This window comes from Leucoraja erinacea, chromosome 4, assembly GCF_028641065.1.
Source record: "Leucoraja erinacea ecotype New England chromosome 4, Leri_hhj_1, whole genome shotgun sequence".
Lineage (NCBI taxonomy): Eukaryota > Metazoa > Chordata > Chondrichthyes > Rajiformes > Rajidae > Leucoraja > Leucoraja erinaceus.
In genome coordinates this window covers 37,767,644-37,787,051 of record NC_073380.1, presented here as the reverse complement: position 1 = coordinate 37,787,051, position 19,408 = coordinate 37,767,644, and the positions used below count along the sequence as shown (strand labels likewise).

Sequence of the window (19,408 nt, the reverse complement as noted above, 5' to 3'; positions counted from 1 at the left end):
CTGCTTACATGTTTTTCCTCTACTTGCTAAATTTTTGTAAGGTGTCCTTGAGACTCTTGAAAGGCGCCCATAAATAAAATGTATTATTATTATTATTAAAAGGATTAGTCCAAGTCAACATGGATTTATGAAAGGGAAATCATGCTTGACTAATCTTCTGGAATCTTTTGAGGATGTGACAAGTACAGGTGCACAACCTTTTATCCGAAAGCCTTGGGACCAGACACTTCTCGGATTTCGGAATTTATCGGATGTTGGAATGGAAGATTTTTAGCGTAGATTAGGTAGGTAGCGCGGGCGGCTTGAAAAGTCTGGAGCGGCTGCCTCCTCCCCGGAGACCGGGGAATCATTGTAAATCATTGCTTAAATGTTAGTCAGTTAGTTTGGAGGGCTTTTATGTGGTGAAGGGGGAAACTTTAATTCTTACTCCCCTACCTGGTCGGAGAGGCGGGGAGCGGGCAATGCCTTTCCGGGTCGCCGTGTCGTGAGCTCCGGAGCGCTGTGGCCGCCGACTCCCAACATCGTGAAGCTGGGGCTGCGGGCGTCCGGCCAAGAGTGGCGCCGGTTTGAGCTCCGACCCCGGCGAAATCGATCCCTGGCCCCGCAGCCCCAGCTCCGCGATGTTGGGACTTGGCGGCGGCGTAGCACTGGGATACCAGCGGGGAGCGGGAAATGCCTTTCCAGTTCGCTGTGCGGTAAGCTTCGGAGCGCTGTGGCCGCCGACTCCCAACATCGCGGAGCTGGGGCTGCGTGCACTGGCCGCGGGCGGCACTGGATTTGGAGCGCCGCGGAGCCAGGGATCGAGTATTAAAGATCTCTGGAGAATTAAAGTTTCCCCCTTCACCCGCCCCCACCACCACATAAAAGCCCTCCAAACTAACTGACTAACATTTAAGCAATGATTTACAGATGTTTAAGTGTCTCCTCGGTCTCCAGGGAGGAGGCAGCCGCTACAGTAGTACAGACCTCGGTTGACCGTGGGTCGTTTCGGATCAAGTTTGGCGGCAAACGCTAGATTTGGTTTGCAGACATCCTGGAAAAAATGTCTGGGTTTTGGAGCTTTTCGGTTTACGGAATTTCGGATAAAAGGTTGTGCACCTGTAATATGGATGAAGGGGTGCCAGTGGATGTAGTGTATCTAGACTTTCAGAAAGCCTTTGATAAGGTTCCGCACGGGAGACTGGTGACTAAAATTAGAGCACATGGTATTGGGGGTAGGGTGTTGACATGGATAGAAAATTAGTTGGCAGAGAGTAGGAGTGAACGGGTCCTTTTCAGAATGGCAGGCAGTGGCGAGTGGAGTGCCGCAGGGCTCGGTGTTGGGCCGCAACTGTTTACCATATATATTAATGATTTGTAAGAGGGAATTAGGAGCAACACTAGCAAGTTTGCGGATGACACAAAGCTGGGTGGCAGTGTGAACTGTGAAGAGGATGTTAGGAGGTTGCAGGGTGACCTGGACAGGTTGAGTGAGTGGGCAGATGCAGTATAATATAGATAAATGTGAGATTATCCACTTTGGCGGCAAAAACAAGGGGGCAGATTATTATCTCAATGGGGTTGGGTTAGGTAAGGGGGAGGTACAGCGAGACTTGGGTGTCCTTGTACACCGGTCTTTGAAAGTTGGCGTGCAGTTACAGCAGGCAGTGAAGAAAGCTAATGGAATGTTGGCCTTCATAACAAGAGGATTTCAGTATAGGAGTAAAGAGGTTCTTCTGGTGAGACCACATCTGGAGTATTGTGTACAGTTTTGGTCTCCTAATTTGAGGAAGGACATCCTTGTGATTGAGGCAGTGCAGCATATGAGGAAAGATTGAAAAGACGGGGCTTGTATTCACTGGAGTTTAGAAGGATGAAGGGGAATCTTATAGAAACATATAAAAGGACTGGACAAGCTAGATGTAGGAAAAATGTTGGGTGAGTCCAGAGCCAGGGGCCACAGTTTTAGAATAAAGGGGAGGTCATTTAAGACTGAGGTGAGAAAAAACATTTTCACCCAGAGAGTTGTGAATTTATGAAATTTCCTGCCACAGAGGGCAGTAGAGGCCAAATCACTGGATGGATTTAAGAGAGTTAGGGGCTGGTGGAGTCAAGGGATATGGGGAGAAGGCAGGCATGGGTTATTGATAGGGGATGATCAGGCATGATCACAATGAATGGCGGGCTGGCTCGAAGGGGTGAATGACCTCCTGCTGCACCTATTTTCTATATCTCTATACTTCTGTTAAGAAACTAAATTTTCAGGTCGTCCTAAAAAACTGTATTACAAATAGACCATCTTTGCACCTGAACTATTATTCACAAAGATCACTGTTGTCCTTTAACTCCATCGCCCTTGAATTGCTTAATATCTGACAAAAATTACTAAACCAATCTAGTCATTATACCCAGTCAGCACAATGTCCAAATTTACACTTTTATTTGTGGAGGTATAGGATTTTATTGGATTCAGACTTGATTCTGAAGGATAAGTATGCATTTAGGCACCAAAGTGTAGTAAACCATTATAACGTACCATTGAGGGGGAGAAGAAGAGAATGGTGTCCATTATTACTGATTATCCGCCATAACCAAGTAAGGTATTATCATTGTAGGAAATTGCAACAAAGAACTGCAGATAATGCATGAAAGGACACAAAGTGTTGTAGTACCTCAATGGGTCAGGCAGCATCTCTGGAGAACATGGATGGGTGACATCAGGACCTTTCTTCAGACAGATTCAGTCTGCTTAGTTACTCCAGCTCTGTCGTTTCACCTTAAAACTAGGTGCAGATACCACTGGTCTGTACCAGCGAGCCATTCTTTACTCATCGCATGGTCCAGTTGAATCGGCTGTTGTTGCGGCTCACATTGTTGGCCCTTGACCAGCAGAACTTTCTTCAGGTCACTGCCACCGAGAGGACACGTTCGGTCACCATGGGGCTCCCTCCCTTCTCAGCAGCTGCCGTTTCTTCCTTCACTTTGACAGCTCCCCGATACACTGCCGCCGCCTCCGCTTCCGCAGTTTTCAAAATCTTCCAAGAGTTGTGTCAGTGGCCTGAAGAAAGTGCTGATTGTCTACAAGGCATGCCGCAACAACAACCGCATCAACTGGACCGTGCGGTAGGTGAAGAAGGGCTCGCTGGTGAACCTTGTGAGCCTGGGATGGCGTCTGAAGCCAAGCCTGTAAATGGAAGGGCGGTGGTGCGAGCTAGGGCTGGTGTCAGCAGATACATCTGCTACAAACAAAATCCATTATCTGGTCGTCCGTTAAAACAAGAGTTTACTGCTAACCAGGCCACTTGGGAGAACTCAGTGTTCTTTGCTGTATAGGGCCATGATCCATCGGGTCAAATGGAAAAGGCCTCAAGTTAAATATTTCATACAAAGAAGCATTTTTAACAATGCTTCCTTGTGACAAACAGCATTAGAAAGGGAGATAAAATGACACAGAATATATTATTGGCTTGAAGTGCGTAAAATCAAAGCTGCTACAGAACACTAGAATGTCTCGGCGATCACATTAATTTTAATGCCATTTAAATGCATCTCCAAGTTAGAATTATGGATAATAATGTAAATAATAAATAATAACTAAAAAAGGATTTGAAACTATTAAAAGTAAAATTTTATAAATGGTGAAGCGGGTCGTGGAAATTAACAATTTAATAACCTGAATGAAATCAGAGAATGAGGATTGTGCAATTGTCAGATATTAACGTTAGCAAAATACAGATTTCACTGTCAAACCTATGTGCTGTGTGAATACAAATCTAAGTTATAACACTGAACATAAAGACGGATTGGATTCTACCTCCATGACTGCAGACTCCGAGTCACCTAATTATGAGAAGGATATTATCCAAATAACCAAACAATGAGAATTATGGCCACCAGATATCAATGAGAAAATCTTAGCCAATTTTTATTTTTTAGAAAAAGGGGGACTTCCAGTTAATCGATTAGAAATTCCCATGTAGATTAATGAACACAATGTTATCAAATTTTGTAGTATTTTTAACAAAGACTGTAATTCGCTATCTGGAATATGCTGACAATTAAATAAACAATGCATGCAATTCAAAAAATATCAAGAATGCAAGCAACTGGCAATGAGATAAAAGACTTGTTAAGCATATGTTTTCTCATGTTGATAAACTTATAGAAATGTACATATGGTCTGTATATGTATGGCATGATATATTTCATGAAACATAAGCCAGCTGATCATATTGTATATTTTGTGATTCTCAAAGATTTCAAATCTAACTCACATCCCACAAATAATTTAGAATATTGCCACCTCAAAAATAGTTAGGAAAATATTAAAATAACACTAAAAAATGAAAATTACTTACCATGCCATATAGTTGCATGTCCATCCCAAAGAGTTGCCAAAGTCTTCCTTGCACCATCCCAAACACTATTCGAATAAGCTTCTTTCAACTCTCTCTTTCTTTTATACACATGTAGAAAAAGGATTGAAAGATATAGGAATAGTACAATAAACATTGGGAGAATGAAGACAATGATGAGGGGGGTGAAGACCCAGAGGAGATAATCGAGGTAATTCAGGGAGCCTTCCAGAATTTCCAAGCCAGTCCATTTCTCAACTATCGCAATCATGTAGGAAACAAAGCTTCCATTTTGTCCTTCCACGTAGGATTCATCAGCAGTAGCCATACCAAACATCAGTACCGAAAATGTGTTTGGTGGTCATTATGGCAGGAAAAAATGTATTCTCCAAGGCTTAAAATAAACGTCCTGGCCATCTGCAGGAACAGAAACAATAGGTTAAGGTTAAAAAATAAACATAGCTGACAAAAGTTGATGATCGATCTTAAACAAAAGGTAATATGCAGAATTGTCAAGTTCTTACCTCCTTAATTGTATAGAAGTGTGCATAAACATGGAGGTTTCAAGCTTCCACAAAACCGATTGTCACAACATTGCAGTGCTGGACCACAGAAACTGTAGATTTTTTCAGGGATCAGACCATTACAGGGATAGAGATTCCCAACACAGAAAGCTGTCAGTAAACAAAAGGTATTGTAGATAAGAATAACACATTTATAGAACCACCGCAAATGAACATTTGTGCATTCTACAACAGTAACAGTGGGAATAGAGCAGTGGTTTAATAATTAATTGAGAGTAACAATGAGGTGGATAGCACACAAGAGGCAATTTATTTTTATATATTTATTAGGTTAATTCAAGTGTTTTCAGTGTTTACTATTGTATTTAATCTTACTTTAGCAAATTAACTCATTAAAATATTTTGTGAGTACCAAAGGCAGTTGGTTTAACTGGAGATGTACCTTGATCAAGTGTCACGCATTTTGGTGGTGCTTACGATCAGTAAAGCCCTGTGGTGCTAAGAGCCTCAATGATGAGGTCAGAGCTGGAGGAGTCTTTGCAGAACATCAGGACGCGATACTACAGGTGCACAACCTTTTATCCGACGATCCAAATAACGAAAAGCTCCGAATAGCGGACATTTTTTCGGTCCTTGAAGAAAGGTCCTTGAAGACGTTCACCGAGGGCGGCCCGCAGAGGTGACAGCGGAACCTCCGGTCGGTCCTCGAAGAAAGGGGAACTAAATCCCCATTCATAAAAGAGAAGGTGAGGGTATATTGCGCGGTAGGGTTAATAATTTACAATCTGCTGCTGCCTGCCCGCTGAGTTAAAAAGTTCCCACGGTAGACTCACGATACACAGTGTATTGTGAGTCTTGCGTGGGAACTTTTTAACTCAGCGTGCAGGCAGCAGCAAATTGTCGCTCCCTTCAGTTTCACCCCACCTACACCCCTCTGCTTCCCGTGCATATGTGTGACCCCTTCCCTCCCCTCTCCAGCTCCTCGCCCATTGCACCGGCGCGGGGGCTTTGCACTGCCTTCACGTCGGAGCCAGTGCCAGTCACCGGAGACGTCAGAACCAACGGGACACCGGCCCCCAGGCCCACTGCAAGCACGGAGATCCCAGAGACCCACAGCCAGCAGCAGCCCAGCCCCGTTCCAATTCCAGAGGAACACGCTCCCCGTAGGGACAGAAGCTGATGGTGTGCAAGGTGCGTCTTGGTCTTGAGGTTGCAGATGAGGGGGCGCAGCTCGGGCTGTGACGTCTCCGGCCACCCCCCTGTACAGGAGCTGAGACTGGGAACTGTGGGGTTGTTTGCAGTTGCAGAGGGAGGGGCAAGGGCGGTAAAGTTCCCAGTCTCAGTTCCATTCCAGGGGGGTGACCGGAGACATCAGGACCAACGGGACACCGAATGCAAGCACGGAGATCCCAGAGACTCACAGCCAGCAGCAACTCTAGCCCAGCCCCGCTCCAACTCCAGAGGAACCCGGGTTACGGATGAGGGGGCGCAGCTCGGGCTGTGGGCGAACTGCGACTTGTCGCTGTAGCGGCGCATCGGGGAGCGGGTTCTTGTTGGTCCTGACGTCTCCGGCCACCCCCCTGGACAGGAGCTGAGAGATGTCAGGATCACCAGAAGCCGCTCCCCGATGCGCCGCTACAGCAACAAGTGGCAATTCGCCCACAGCCAGAGCTACGCCCCCTCATCGGGACACCGACCCCCAGGCCCACTGCAAGCACGGAGATCCCAGAGACACACAGCCAGCAACAACTCTAGCCCAGCCCCGCTCCAACTCCAGAGGAACCCGGGTTGCGGATGAGGGGGCGCAGATCGGGCTGTGGGCGAACTGCCACTTTTCGCCGTAGCGGCCCACCGGGGAGCGGATTCCTCTGGAGTTGGAGGGACAGGGAGACACAGCGGCTTTTGAGAATGGTGGGCAATCACTTCCAAAGTTCTACCCACACAGTCAGTACACCTCCCCTACACTTGTCTCCCGCACTAAGATCATCTCGCAGAGAATGATCCCAGCCTAACCCTCCCTATTCTCTCCTATTCTGCAAGAAAAAACTACATTGAACTCAAACTCGCGATCGAGTAACTGCCGGGATCGAGGCGCAGACTCGCGACCTTGCGGATATGAGCCGAGCACTCTACCACTGCGCCAGCCGTTAAAATCTACGCTAAAAATCTTCCATTCCGAAAGCTGAAAAATTCTGAATTACGAAAAGTGACCGGTCCCAAGGCTTTCGGATAAAAGGTTGTGCACCTGTACCGTGGTAAAAACAGCATAGTAGGGAAGTGACTGATAAGCTTTGCAGAAATAACTCAGCGGGACAAACAGCATCTCTGGACAGAAGGAATGGGTGATGTTTCTTGGAAGGGTCTTTGAAGGGTCTCAAACTGAAACGTCACCCATTCCTTCTATCCAGAGATGCTGCATGCCCCACTGAGTTACTCCAGCATTTTGTATTTATCTTCAATGTAAACCAGCATCTGCAGTTCTTTCCTCCAGCTTTGCAGGCCTTAAAGTATTAAAGTGTTATTCCTGTTCACCCTTTTAAAATAATTGAGCAGCACATTTTAAAACCAATGATTTTAACTTTTATTGTTCAATCTATTACAGCTATATTGGATAATTTATAATATAATCTATGAAGTGATAATGAAATTAAAAAACATTTGAAACATTTTGCATCAGCTATAATTCATGCCAGCAGCCTCCACTGTAATAAAAGTGAACTGCAGATGCTGGTTTATGCCAAATATAGACACAAAACTGCTGGATGAATTCAGCAGGTCAGGCAGTGTCTCTCGAGAAAATGGATAGGAGATGTTTCAGGGCAGGGCTCGACATTAATGGTTGCCCGGGTGAAATGTGCCGGAGGGGTTGGAGCGCCTCCAACGGCAGGTCTGCTGGACGGCGGAACCGGGTCGAGCGCTCCTGGAGGGAGGGAATGGCGACCTAAAGTCCCGCCGGGCAACCTAAAAGCCGTGCCATTTTGCCCGGCTTGGCAAGCACCCGGGACACCTATCGTTCAACTCTGAGCAGGCCCCCCTCTCCATCTCTCTCTCTCTCTCTGTTCAACTCTGAGCAGGCCCCCCTCTCTATCTCTCTCTCTCTCTGTCACTCTTCGTCTCCGCCAGCCATCGGTATCCATGTCCGGTCCTCCGGTTCTCCGCTCTTCATCCGCAGGCACATGCGCACTGCCACGGCATGCACATACTCCCCCCTGCACATCCGCACAACCACGGCCAGCACATCATCGGCAACTGGTCGGTGCCAGGCACTTTCTCCCCCCTTTGCATTGTGGGAGATCTGACCGCCATTGCTGTCCAGTCGCCGCCTCGCCGCAACCGCTGAATAATATATATGGTCTATGGTATATAGAAACATAGAAACATAGAAATTAGGTGCAGGAGTAGGCCATTCGGCCATTCGAGCCTGCACCGCCATTCAATATGATCATGGCTGATCATCCAACTCAGTATCCCGTACCTGCCTTCTCTCCATACCCCCTGATCCCCTTAGCCACAAGGGCCACATCTAACTCCCTCTTAAATATAGCCAATGAACTGGCCTCAACTACCCTCTGTGGCAGAGAATTCCAGAGATTCACCACTCTGTGTGTGAAATAAACACAAAATATAAACACACTGAACATTTATCTCCTGTTCTGTATTATGTTTATATATTCTGTTGTGCTGCAGCAAGCAAGAATTTCATTGTCCTATCCGGGACACATGGCAATAAAACTCTCTTGACTCTTGACTTGGACTTAAGCAAAAAAGGGTTCTTGGGGAAAAAAAGTGCTACCTTAAATTTAGTTGCGTCTGGTTGGGTAACTATGGTAGGGTGAAGACTATTCCATTCTTTAATTGTGCAGGGGAACTCCATGGAGCAGCCAGCATCTCTGGATAGAAGAAATTGGGTGATGTTTCGGGTAGAGACCCTTCTTTAGATTTCCTCTGGCTTTAGTGTTTTTAGTTTAATTTAAAGATACAGCGTGGAAACAGGCCCTTCGGCCCAAGTGCACGCCAACCACCGATCACCCATACACTAGTTCCATCCCACACATTAGCGATGTAAGTCAAGAGTGTTTGATTCTCTTACGTTCCAGTTGGAACAATGACATCCTTACTTGCAGCAGCACACCAGAATATGTAAACATAGTACTCTGTAAACAATGTTATAAACGAGAAAACAAATCAGTGTATATTTATATATGAATATATAACTATATCTATCTATCTATATATATATAAAACTCAAATCCGTCCGCCTGCAGTACCGATCCCTTCCTGCTTTTTGATTCGTTGACGGCTGCTCCTTCCTATCACCTTCCAACACACTTTGAAACAAACTTGCAAGACAGGAACACTGAACTTTTCACTGCTGCAGCAGGCAGGGGAGGTGCAATTGAGGGAGGCAGGGGAGTGCTGGAAACTTACACACATTTAAGGATAAAGGGGAAATCCTTTAGTTCTTGGAGGGAAACATTTTTCACAGAAAACTCTCTGCCACAGAAGGTAGGAGGTCGTTCATTGCTATATTTAAGAGGAGTTAGATTGTGGCCAACGGCTTCAGTTCCATTGGAGGAGGCGGGTGCATGGTGGAATATTGGGTTGGGGGAATCACACCATTGGGGGAGCAGACCCAACGGGTCTGCACTTGGTCTAGTTATTATATAAAAGTCTGTGGCTGCCGCCTGCCGTCCGTCCGGCTGCCGGCTGCCTTTCTTCCTTTTGATTCGCTGCTCCTTCCTATCAGCTTCCAACACACTTCAAAACAAAGTTGCAAGACAGGAACACTCTGAACTTTTCACCTCAATGGGATATCACAGCAAGTGCTTCAACAGGAGGGGGAGGGCCAATTGGTATTGCAATTGGAACTGCTGCAGCAGGCAGGGGAGGTGCAATTGGAATTTGTTTTCAATCCACTGCTGAGGGAGGCAGGGGAGTGCTGGAATCTTACATTTGGGAACGGCTTCAGTTCCGTTGGAGGAGACGGGTGCATGGTGGAATATTGGGTTGGGGGATCACACCATTGGGGGAGCAGACCAAACGGGTCTGCACTTGGTCTAGTAAATATATAAATGTCTGTGTCTGTGTTCAAGAAGGAACTGCAGATGCTGGAAAATCGAAGGTAGACAAAAGTGCTGGAGAAACTCAGCAGGTGCGGTAGCATCTATGGAGCGAAGGAAATAGGCAATGTTTCAGGGCAAAACCCTTCTTCAGAGTCTGAAGAAGTGTTTCGGCCAGAAACGTTGCCTTTTTCCTTCGCTCCATAGATGCTGCCGCACCCGCTGAGTTTCTCCAGCACTTTTGTCTACCTTGTGTCTGTCTGTGTCCATATGTGTGTGTATGTGTGTGTAAAATATATACCCCCACTCACACACACACAATTTCCCTCTTTGGATTAATAAAGTTATATCGTATAGTATTGTGTGTGTAGGAAGGAACTGCAGATGCTGGTTTACACTGAAGATAGACACAAAAAGCTGGAGTAACTCAACAGGTCAGACAGAATCTCTGGACAAAAGGAAAATATTACGTTTTGGGTTGGGTCTGAGAAAGGTTCCTGCACACCTTGGGAATGTGGAAGGAAACAAGAGCACCCATCCATGTGATCAAAGGGAAAACGAGCAAACTCCATACAGACAGCACCCAGATTCAGGATCAATTCCAGGTCTCTGGCACTTTTAGGCAGCAACTTTATGGCCAATGTACTGCCCCATAGCTTTGAACTGAATTAAAACATACAGTAGCTGTAAAGGGGGACATAGCGTCACTTAGAGATTTAAAACTGAAAATGAATAGTTTCTTTTTTTTTTAGTAACCAAGGTCATCAACGTATAATTTTTTGTGTGTTGGTAAACAAAATATAGTGGCACAGCTGGTGGACTTGCTGCCTCACACGCCAGAGATCTGTATTCGATCCTGTCTCGGGCACTGTCTGTGTTGAATTTGCATTCTCCCTGCAAGCGTGTGGGTTTCCTCCCACATCCCAAAGACCCATTGGCTTTGTAGGTTAACTTGTCTCTGTAAAATTGCCCATAATGTGTAGGGAGTGGGTGAGGAAAGTGCGAAAACAGAACTTGTGTGAATGGGTAGACAAAAATGCTGGAGAAACTCAGTGGGTGAGGCAGCATTTATGGAGCAAAGGAAATAGACAACGTTTCAGGTCGAGACCCTTCTTCAGACTGATGTGAGGGTGGGTGGGCAGAAAGAAGAAAGGAAAAGGCAGAGACAGTGGGCTGAGGGAGAGCTGGGAAGGGGACGAGAAAGAAGGGACTACCCGAAACTGGAGAAGTCAACGTTCATATCGCTGGGGTGTAAACTGCCCAAGCAAAATATGAAGTGCTGTTCCTCCAATTTGCGGTGGCCCTCACCCTGGCCATGGACGAGACCCAGGACAGAAACGTCGGATTCAGAATGGGAGGGGGAGTTGAAGTGCTGAGCCACCGGGAAATCAGGTTGGTTATTGTGAACTGAGTGGAGGTGTCGTGCAAAGCGATCGCCAAGCCTGCGCTTGGTCTCACCGAGGTTGATCATACGCTGAATAATCCAACCACATTTTTGTTTGGAAGTGGGAAGAAATAATAGAAATTGTATTCATTGCAACGTGTAAAAAGAGTTGAGATACTGTATTATAATTTTGCTGCATGTCATTGTGGTATATATCATGTTTAAGAAGGAACTGCAGATCCTGGAAGGTAGACAAATGTGCTGGAGAAACTCAGCGGGTGAGGCTGCATCTATGGAGCAAAGGAAATAGGCAACGTTTCGGGCCAAAACCCTTCTGCAGACTATATATCATGTCTTGATTGGTGAATATGTTTAGTTTGTGTCTTTGAAGTAGAAATAATATGTGAATGGTTCATTGAGCATAATCCCGACTGGTAACTACGCACTTCGTCCGAGCACATTATCGCACCTATTCTTTTTCACCAGAGATGTTGTCAGGTCTGCTGATTTACTGTGCCAGTTATAATGTTTGTGACAAAGACCCATCATTTATTTATTTGCCTCTGTACTCCACAATTTGAGATTTGTAAGATAAAAATTCACATGTGGTTAATGTGCACATTGTCAGATTTAAAAAAAGGTGATTGTCATACATTTTGGTTTCACCATGAAGAAATGACTGCAGTGTTTATACATAATCCCTCCCCCCCCCCCCCATCTCAAGGCACCATAATGTTTGGAACACAGCAATGTCATGTAAATGACAGTAGTCATGTTTAATGTTTTGTTGCATATCCTTTACATGCAATGACTGCTTTAAGTCTATGATTCATGGACATCACCAGTTGCTGGTTGTTTTCTCTGGTGAAGCTCTGCCAGGCCTGTATTGCAGCCATCTTTAGCTTATGCTTGTTTTGGGGGCTAGTCCCCTTCAGCTTTCTCTTCAGCATATAAAAGGCATGCTCAATTGGGTTCAGATCAGGTGATTTGACTTGGCCACTCAAGAATTGACCATTTTTTAGCTTTGAAAAACTCCTTTGTTGCTTTAGCAGTATGTGTGGGATCATTGTCTTGCTGTAGAATGAACTGCCAGCCAATGAGTTTTGAGGCATTTGTTTGAACTTGAGCAGATAGGATGTGTCTATACACTTCAGAATTCATTACGCTACTACCATCAGCAGTTGTATCATCAGTGAAGATAAGTGAGCCTTACCTTCAGCAGCCATGCATGCCCAGGCCATAACACCCCACCACCGTGTTTCACAGATGAGGTGATGTGCTTTGGATCTTGGGCAGCTCTCCTCCATACTTTGCTCTTGCCATCACTCTGATATATGTTTATCTTAGTCTCATCTGTCCACAAAACCTTTTACGAACTATGGCTGCTCTTTTAAGTACTTCTTGGCAAACTGTAAACCGGCCATCGTATTTTTGCGGCTAACCAGTGGTTTTGCATCTTGCAGTGTAGCCTCTGTATTCTGTTCATTAAGTCTATTGCGCACAGTGGTCATTGACAACTCCACACCCGACTCCTGAAGAGTGTTTCTGATCTGTCAGACTGGCGTTTGTTTTTTTTTCTTTATTATAGAGTAATTCTTCTGTCATCAGCTGTGGAGGTCTTCCTCGGGTGCCAGTCCCTTTGCGATTCGTAAGCTCACCAGTGCTCTCTTTCTTCTTAATGATGTTCCGAACAGTTGATTTTGGTACGCCTAAGGTTTGGCTAATGTCTCTAACAGTTTTATTCTTGTTTTTCAGTCTCATAATGGCTTCTTTGACTTTCATTGGCACAACTTTGGTCCTCATGTTGATAAACAGCAATAAAAGTTTCCAAAGGTGATGGACAGACTGGAGGAAAGACTAGGTGCTGCGAGCTCTCTAAAACCTGCATTAAGGAGGCAATTAAACACACCTGAACAATTACAGGCACCTGTGAAGCCATGTATCCCAAACATTATGGTGCCCTGAAATGGGGGGGGGGGGGGGGGGGGGACTATGTATAAACACAGCTGTAATTTCTACATCAGGGCAACCATGTTCTGCATAGGGGTCAAGACGCATGTCTGTGAACGGATGGCGGGCCATGTTGATCACGTGTACACATGGATCCCGCCCCCATCCCGGATGGCAGGCATCAAATCACGTATTCACCAAGATCCCACCCCTTTGAGGACGCCACCCGGAGCACTGGCCCCTAGTTACGGGCGCTCGCGAACATGGTGTACTTATGGACCATTGCCTTGGCTCTGTCCTGAAAGCAGTGGCTCCAATACTCATACTCACTTGTCCCCGGCCTATTGACAACCCCGATCCCGACAGTGTGGTCCAGACACAGAAGGTGCGCGGCCGTGCCGGCTGCTTTGCGCATGATGCAGTTCAGCCAGGGCTTGATGCTCGGCGGCACTCAGCCGTGCTCGGCACTGCTTGGCGGTTCCGCCATTGCGGATATCAGCGTAGGCGTCCTTGCCTCACTGCGCCTGGGCGCCGTGGCCTCAGGCCCGGGAGGTAGCGGAGATGACGGAAGTCTACAGGCCAGATAATTACGGGGAAAAAAATATACGCCTGCGGGCCGGATGATTTTGTGTTACGGGCCGCATTCGGCCCGGGGGCCGTAGGTTAGCAATCCCTGTTCTACATGGTGAAACCAAAATGTGTAAAAATACCCTTTAATAAAATCTGATAATGTGCACTTTAACCACATGTGATTTTTTTCTATTACAAATCTCAAATTGTGGAGTACAGAGGCAAATCAATAAATGATGGGTCTTTGGCCCAAATATTATGGAGGACACTGTACTCCAGCATTTTGTGTCTAGCCTCAAAATCATTCCCACTGCATGGAGACTAACCTAGCCATTACATTGGATACCCATTACTTCATCAACACCACTTTCATAATCCGCAATTCATCTCATTTACAACCCATAGTCTCCTGTGAAATAACATTTGCATTGGACATACATCTTGACGTCTGCTCTGTCACAGAAATAAGACACATTTTAGATACCTATAGGTAGCATTCATCATCATACATCGCCTTGGTTTGAATACCATCTGCCACTTTCAGCCCTTCCCCGATCATTATCAGAAATGCTCAACATCGCCCTTTGAATTCTACAGAAATGACTGGCCTTATTTCACTCACTTTAGAAAGATCTAAAACCAATGAATGGATGCCTAATTATGAGTGATTTTAATCATAATATTGTTACTTGTTCCCTTCTACACAAAAACCTGGAATAGCACAATTCTAAGAACTAATATTTTTTGCACATTGCTTACACAGTGAAGTTCTGGTATTAACTGACGATGAAAAATTCTCACTAGCCAAGACTATGCTATGATTGGAAAAATGTCAATGTAAGCAAAAATGAATGTAAAGAAGCCACCTCAAGCTTGATATGTTCAGTAGAAATAAACAAATGATATATATTTCTCCTCTCCTACAACCTGACATTTCAAACACAGGTTGACAGAAAAAGTGAATAGCATAATGGAGCTGAAAATAAGTCAACAAAAAATGATTTTTTTTTTCTTTTTAATATAAATTGCAAGAAACAAGAATACAACTGTTTGATATGAATATTCCAAAGAAGAATATATCGTATTAATGAATTACAGGATAGATGAAAGGTTACATTGGCAAGGATTGGAACAAAAATAATGAATTCATCTGATGATCAAGATACAGTAGATGGAATATGAAAGCATACTGGCTCATCATTCTTATGATAAGAAAACATGGGTGATGCTATGGAGGCAAAAAATAACATTCTAGGTACAGACTATGCCAGTCATTTGGTTTGAGTCTACGATGCCACTTGGACAATAGAAAAAGCCTAGAAAAGGCACATATACCAACTAAAACACAAACAGCATAAAATTAAAATCACTTCACAACTCCAACTCCAATATCAACTGTTGGCCACCAGTGCACAGCTTATTTTTCATTTATAACATACAGAATTAGTATGTTGTACCAAGACTTTATAGTGAAACTAATAATTCTTGATCTGGTAAGTCAATTGTAATGATTGATGTTTTGAATAAAACTGTACACTATGATGCAAGGAAATCTTTAAGGAAAAAGCATGAAATATTTACATATTCTGCTCATTAAATTCTGCTCACAGCAACAGGTTATTTGTGTAATCAAGCCTAATTAGCTAATTGAGGAACTGTCCGATTGCTTTCAAAATAGTCCTTGAATAAAAACCAATTTTAAACACCACCTGCAAAATAAAGGGATAAATAAAATAGAGGACTTCTCTCCTCAAATTTAATAGCTTAAGAGTTCAATAACCTGTGACAATTGCCACTACTAACTTTGCACGGAGTGAACAGCTACCATTTTTTTTAAAAACACTGTAATTCTACTACAACAGAGAATGTCTGGTTCTTAGCCAAGTTATCAGGCACAGAGTGGTTGTGTCAAGGGATTTTTTTTTGTTGAAGGTCAAATACACATTATTTAAACCGACTTCAAAGTTTGTTCTCTTAGAGTTCCTCTAAAATTCAGACATGACCTTGAGTCAACCAGCAAAAAACAGGTTATCATTTTGTTTTCTTAATCTGGTGGAGAAGAGCACACATTTCTTTCAAATAAATATTATGTGCTCTGCTTTTCCAACTTAGACAAGTGCAAGGAATTTGAATACATTGATATCAACTACATAAACAGATACATTAATCTTAACCCTGTAACATTATCCCAGAAAAGGTGAGAGAAAGAGCTGCAGATGCTGGATAAAATCAAAGGTAGAGACAAATAGCTGGAGTAACTCAGCAGGTGAGGCAGTATCTACAGAGAGAAGGAATGGGTGACATTTCAGATCGAGACATTTCTTCAGAAACTATTTGGTGATATTGGAATATTCAATGTAAACACAATTTTCCTTCCAAAAGAAACTAACATAACTAAAAATAGGAATCACAATCCTTACGAATGGCCACTAACTTTTTCTGACAATGTTTCTGACATACTTCTGAAGTTATCCACTCCTGGCACAAAAACTCCAAAGTGATTAAAGATGGTACTAAGCTTGTTTGTATGGCAGAGAATAAAAAATTACAAACTTTTGCACACGATTAAAGATATATTAAACATTACAGTATACTAATAGGGAATTAAATACACTGGACTTTTAATGGTCATAAGATTTTTGAAAACCGACTCAATGCAACCTTGCACGACGGATGGAAATGCTACAAACATTTTCTCATAACAGCCTCTAGTACAAATCCACTCGTATAATTCAACGAACCGTACACTAACAAATGTCTATTGTGATTGACCATTAGATAGTTCATGCCTTTGCCCGCTTCTGTTTTAATACAAAGGTGCAGCTGGGTTAAGTAACTGCCTGATCCACCTGGCGCTATGTGGAATTCCCGTTTACTATTCTTTTAAAACCTGTTGCCCTCCGAACCGCCTGCCTACCTACCCTTCCCCTCTGACAGTTCCTCCCAGGAACTCCTCCACCGTTACCAATTCATGAGCCTCCCATTAAAGGACACTACGTTTGGTGCAGCAGTGGTCACTCACCTGCTAGGCCCGGCCCTTGCCTCGACGCCGAGGCATTTACGTGGCTGCAGACTCCACCCGTCACGCGCCGGCCGCCCGCTCGCCGCTCCAGCGGGAAGCTTGGGCAGCCGGACAGTTCCGGCGGAGGGACCCGACCAGCCGACCTCACTCACCGGAAGTACCTCAAAGTCTTTGCCCCCTCGGTTGTCCTGCCCCCAACTCTCTATTTCCAGCTTTGAAGGAAGGTCCCGACCCGGAAAGTCGCCCATCCATTCCCGCCACGGATACTGCCTGACCCCCATTGAGCTCCTCCGGAGCGTGGTGTTGTGATTGAGGAGGTGAAAGGGGTGGGGAAGCGAGAGGGGGTTGCACAGGTTGACCTCACTTGGCGGAAGTTGTGTGGAAGTGGGGGCGGGCCCCACTCACTGTGACTGACTGGCAGAGAGGGCGCGGGTTGCAGCTGAGATGCGATGCACCATGTGCGAGAACTGGAGCACTGTGGCGGAGATCTTCCTCTTCTTGGAAGGTTTCGGCGCTGAAGCGGAGCAGATCCGGTGCCTCTGCAGCAGGGCCTTTGTGCAGTAAGTCTGTGGCGTCGTTTTGTGCTGGAATTGGAGTAGGGTGGGTCGGTGTTATTAACCTGTGATGCAGTAAAATGGATCAGAGTAATAGCTTTGCACGCACAAGGAACTGCAGATGCTGGATTACAAAAACAAAATACATACCGCGTTGAAGTAGCTCAGCAGGTCAGGCAGCATCTCTGGAGAACATGGATATGTGACATTTCAGGTCCTGTCCATTCCTTCCACAAAATTGTAGAAAGGGACTGAAGATGCTGGTTTAAACCGAAGATAGACACAAAATGCTGGAGTAACTCAGCGGGACAAGCAGCATCTCTGGAGAGAAGGAATGGATGACGTTTCGGGTCGAGACCAGACTGAAGAAGGGTCGAGACCCGAAACGTCATCCATTCCTCTCTAGAGATGCTGCCTGTCCCACTGAGTTGCTCTAGCACTGCATTTTAATACTTTTGTAAGTTACATTTTCGAGTAATTGGAACAGAAGCAATTGTTTGAATACCAAAAAAAATAGTGTTTTATCAACATTGTCAATGACGTTCAAAGGAAGATTTAAATGATTTGACTCAATACCCAAATAAAATATATTGTGCCTGGAGTTGTCAGTATCTCATGTACTGCAGATCCAAAGCAATCACGATGCCTTCATCAAAAGAACATTGAATTTGGTGTCATAGGGCTGTACGGCACAGAAACAGATCCTTTGGCCCACCTTATCCGTCCCAACAAAGTTGGCGCATTGGTCATTTGCCCCTTTATCCATCTGGTCTTCCTATTCACATATCTGTCAAATGTCCTTCAGAAGTTGTAATTGTATCTGCTTCTATAGTATCTTCTGGTAGCCTCTAAGTGAAAAAGTTGCATCTGAGCTCCCTGTTCCCCTTAAGCCTATGTTCTCTACTCTGGAGTAAAAAATAGTGGAACATCGTCTCATCTGACCTGAGTTGCGAGGCATGGAACTCGTACCTTTTACCAAACACATCTTGCACTTTCCTTCCCCTTTCTGATTCAACAGCAAAATGCTAAATTACTGTTTTCAGTAGACTTAAATTTGTTCCTGCGTGCGTTGTGTAAAGTCGAACCCCAACCTTCCCTCAACTAATGACATTTTATTTGCTGCAGTGTTTGCTGAACTAATTCAATTCGGTAGGGGAAAAAAATCCCACATAAAGTTCCTTTTTAAAAAAACCCAGTTAATTTGCACTATCAGCAAAAAGTATTAAAGGGACAGATGGGTAAAATAAAAATATTCCGATTTTACTGTTTTTATTTGATTAGATAACTGCTTTGGGGAGGTGATGCAAAAAAGTTACAGCTTTACGTGTACATTAAGTGCTTGTTCAGATCATCTCTGAATGATATTTTCTAGAAAAGATCAAATCAGTGTATTGTGGAACTGTAGCCTCAACTGTTGCCTCAAATATTCTAACCACAGTGAGACAAAGCCATCATTATATATCCCTTTTCATTTGTTTTGAGACTGCTTACAAGCTCTTGTCTTTTTTATAAATGGATTCCTTTAATCTCGGCTCTCCCATGGTTCCAATTTTTCCATCATCGTTTCACAATTAACACGCAAGTGTTCTTGCACAGCGAAAACATGGAGACTGCGACTGGTATTGGTTATAGATATATGTACCACCAGATCTTATTTGATATATCTAACTAGCCTAGAGGGCTAGTTAGATTTTATTTTAAAAAGTGCCTTGTGACAACGATAACTTCTGGATATAATACAGTACATCTAATTATGAGGATTCCAAAGTAGTTCAGAGTGACTGTTGTTAGCATTGTTACAATAATTTACATCGGGTGACTACTTCAGATTTGACCCGTCCAGTTTGGCTTGGCAATCTTCTGTTCTACTGGTGCCAGAAAACCCATTGTGGCCGTTGTTTTATTTATGTATTAAGTAAATAGTGTTTGTTACTCTAAAATACGAGTTTTAACCAAGCATTTTGATTAAAAAAAATAGTGTTAGAGGTTTGTTTAACTTGGTTTTGGCAA

General features: G+C 44.3%; 2 protein-coding genes across 4 annotated transcripts in view; one reads left to right on the top strand and one right to left on the bottom strand.

The window, feature by feature from the left end:
* The window catches only part of tmem68 (transmembrane protein 68), a 39,713-nt gene extending 22,738 nt beyond the window's left edge, over nucleotides 1–16,975 (bottom strand). Inside the window, exons 1-3 of one of the 2 annotated variants that reach the window (XM_055634060.1) lie at nucleotides 16,845–16,975; nucleotides 4,859–5,008; nucleotides 4,338–4,751 (exon numbers count right to left, since the gene is read on the bottom strand). In XM_055634060.1, coding sequence (XP_055490035.1) covers nucleotides 4,338–4,671 — 334 coding nt within the window. In that variant the 5' untranslated portion in view covers nucleotides 4,672–4,751; nucleotides 4,859–5,008; nucleotides 16,845–16,975. The remainder of the gene's footprint in view (nucleotides 1–4,337; nucleotides 4,752–4,858; nucleotides 5,009–16,844) is intronic. The other variant, XM_055634059.1, reaches the window with a different exon arrangement.
* A 262-nt stretch (nucleotides 16,976–17,237) lies between these two features.
* The window catches only part of tgs1 (trimethylguanosine synthase 1), a 72,322-nt gene continuing 70,151 nt past the window's right edge, over nucleotides 17,238–19,408 (top strand). For both annotated transcript variants that reach the window (XM_055634057.1, XM_055634056.1), the window contains exon 1: nucleotides 17,238–17,404. In XM_055634057.1, the coding sequence (XP_055490032.1) occupies nucleotides 17,289–17,404 (116 nt within the window). In that variant the 5' untranslated portion in view covers nucleotides 17,238–17,288. The remainder of the gene's footprint in view (nucleotides 17,405–19,408) is intronic.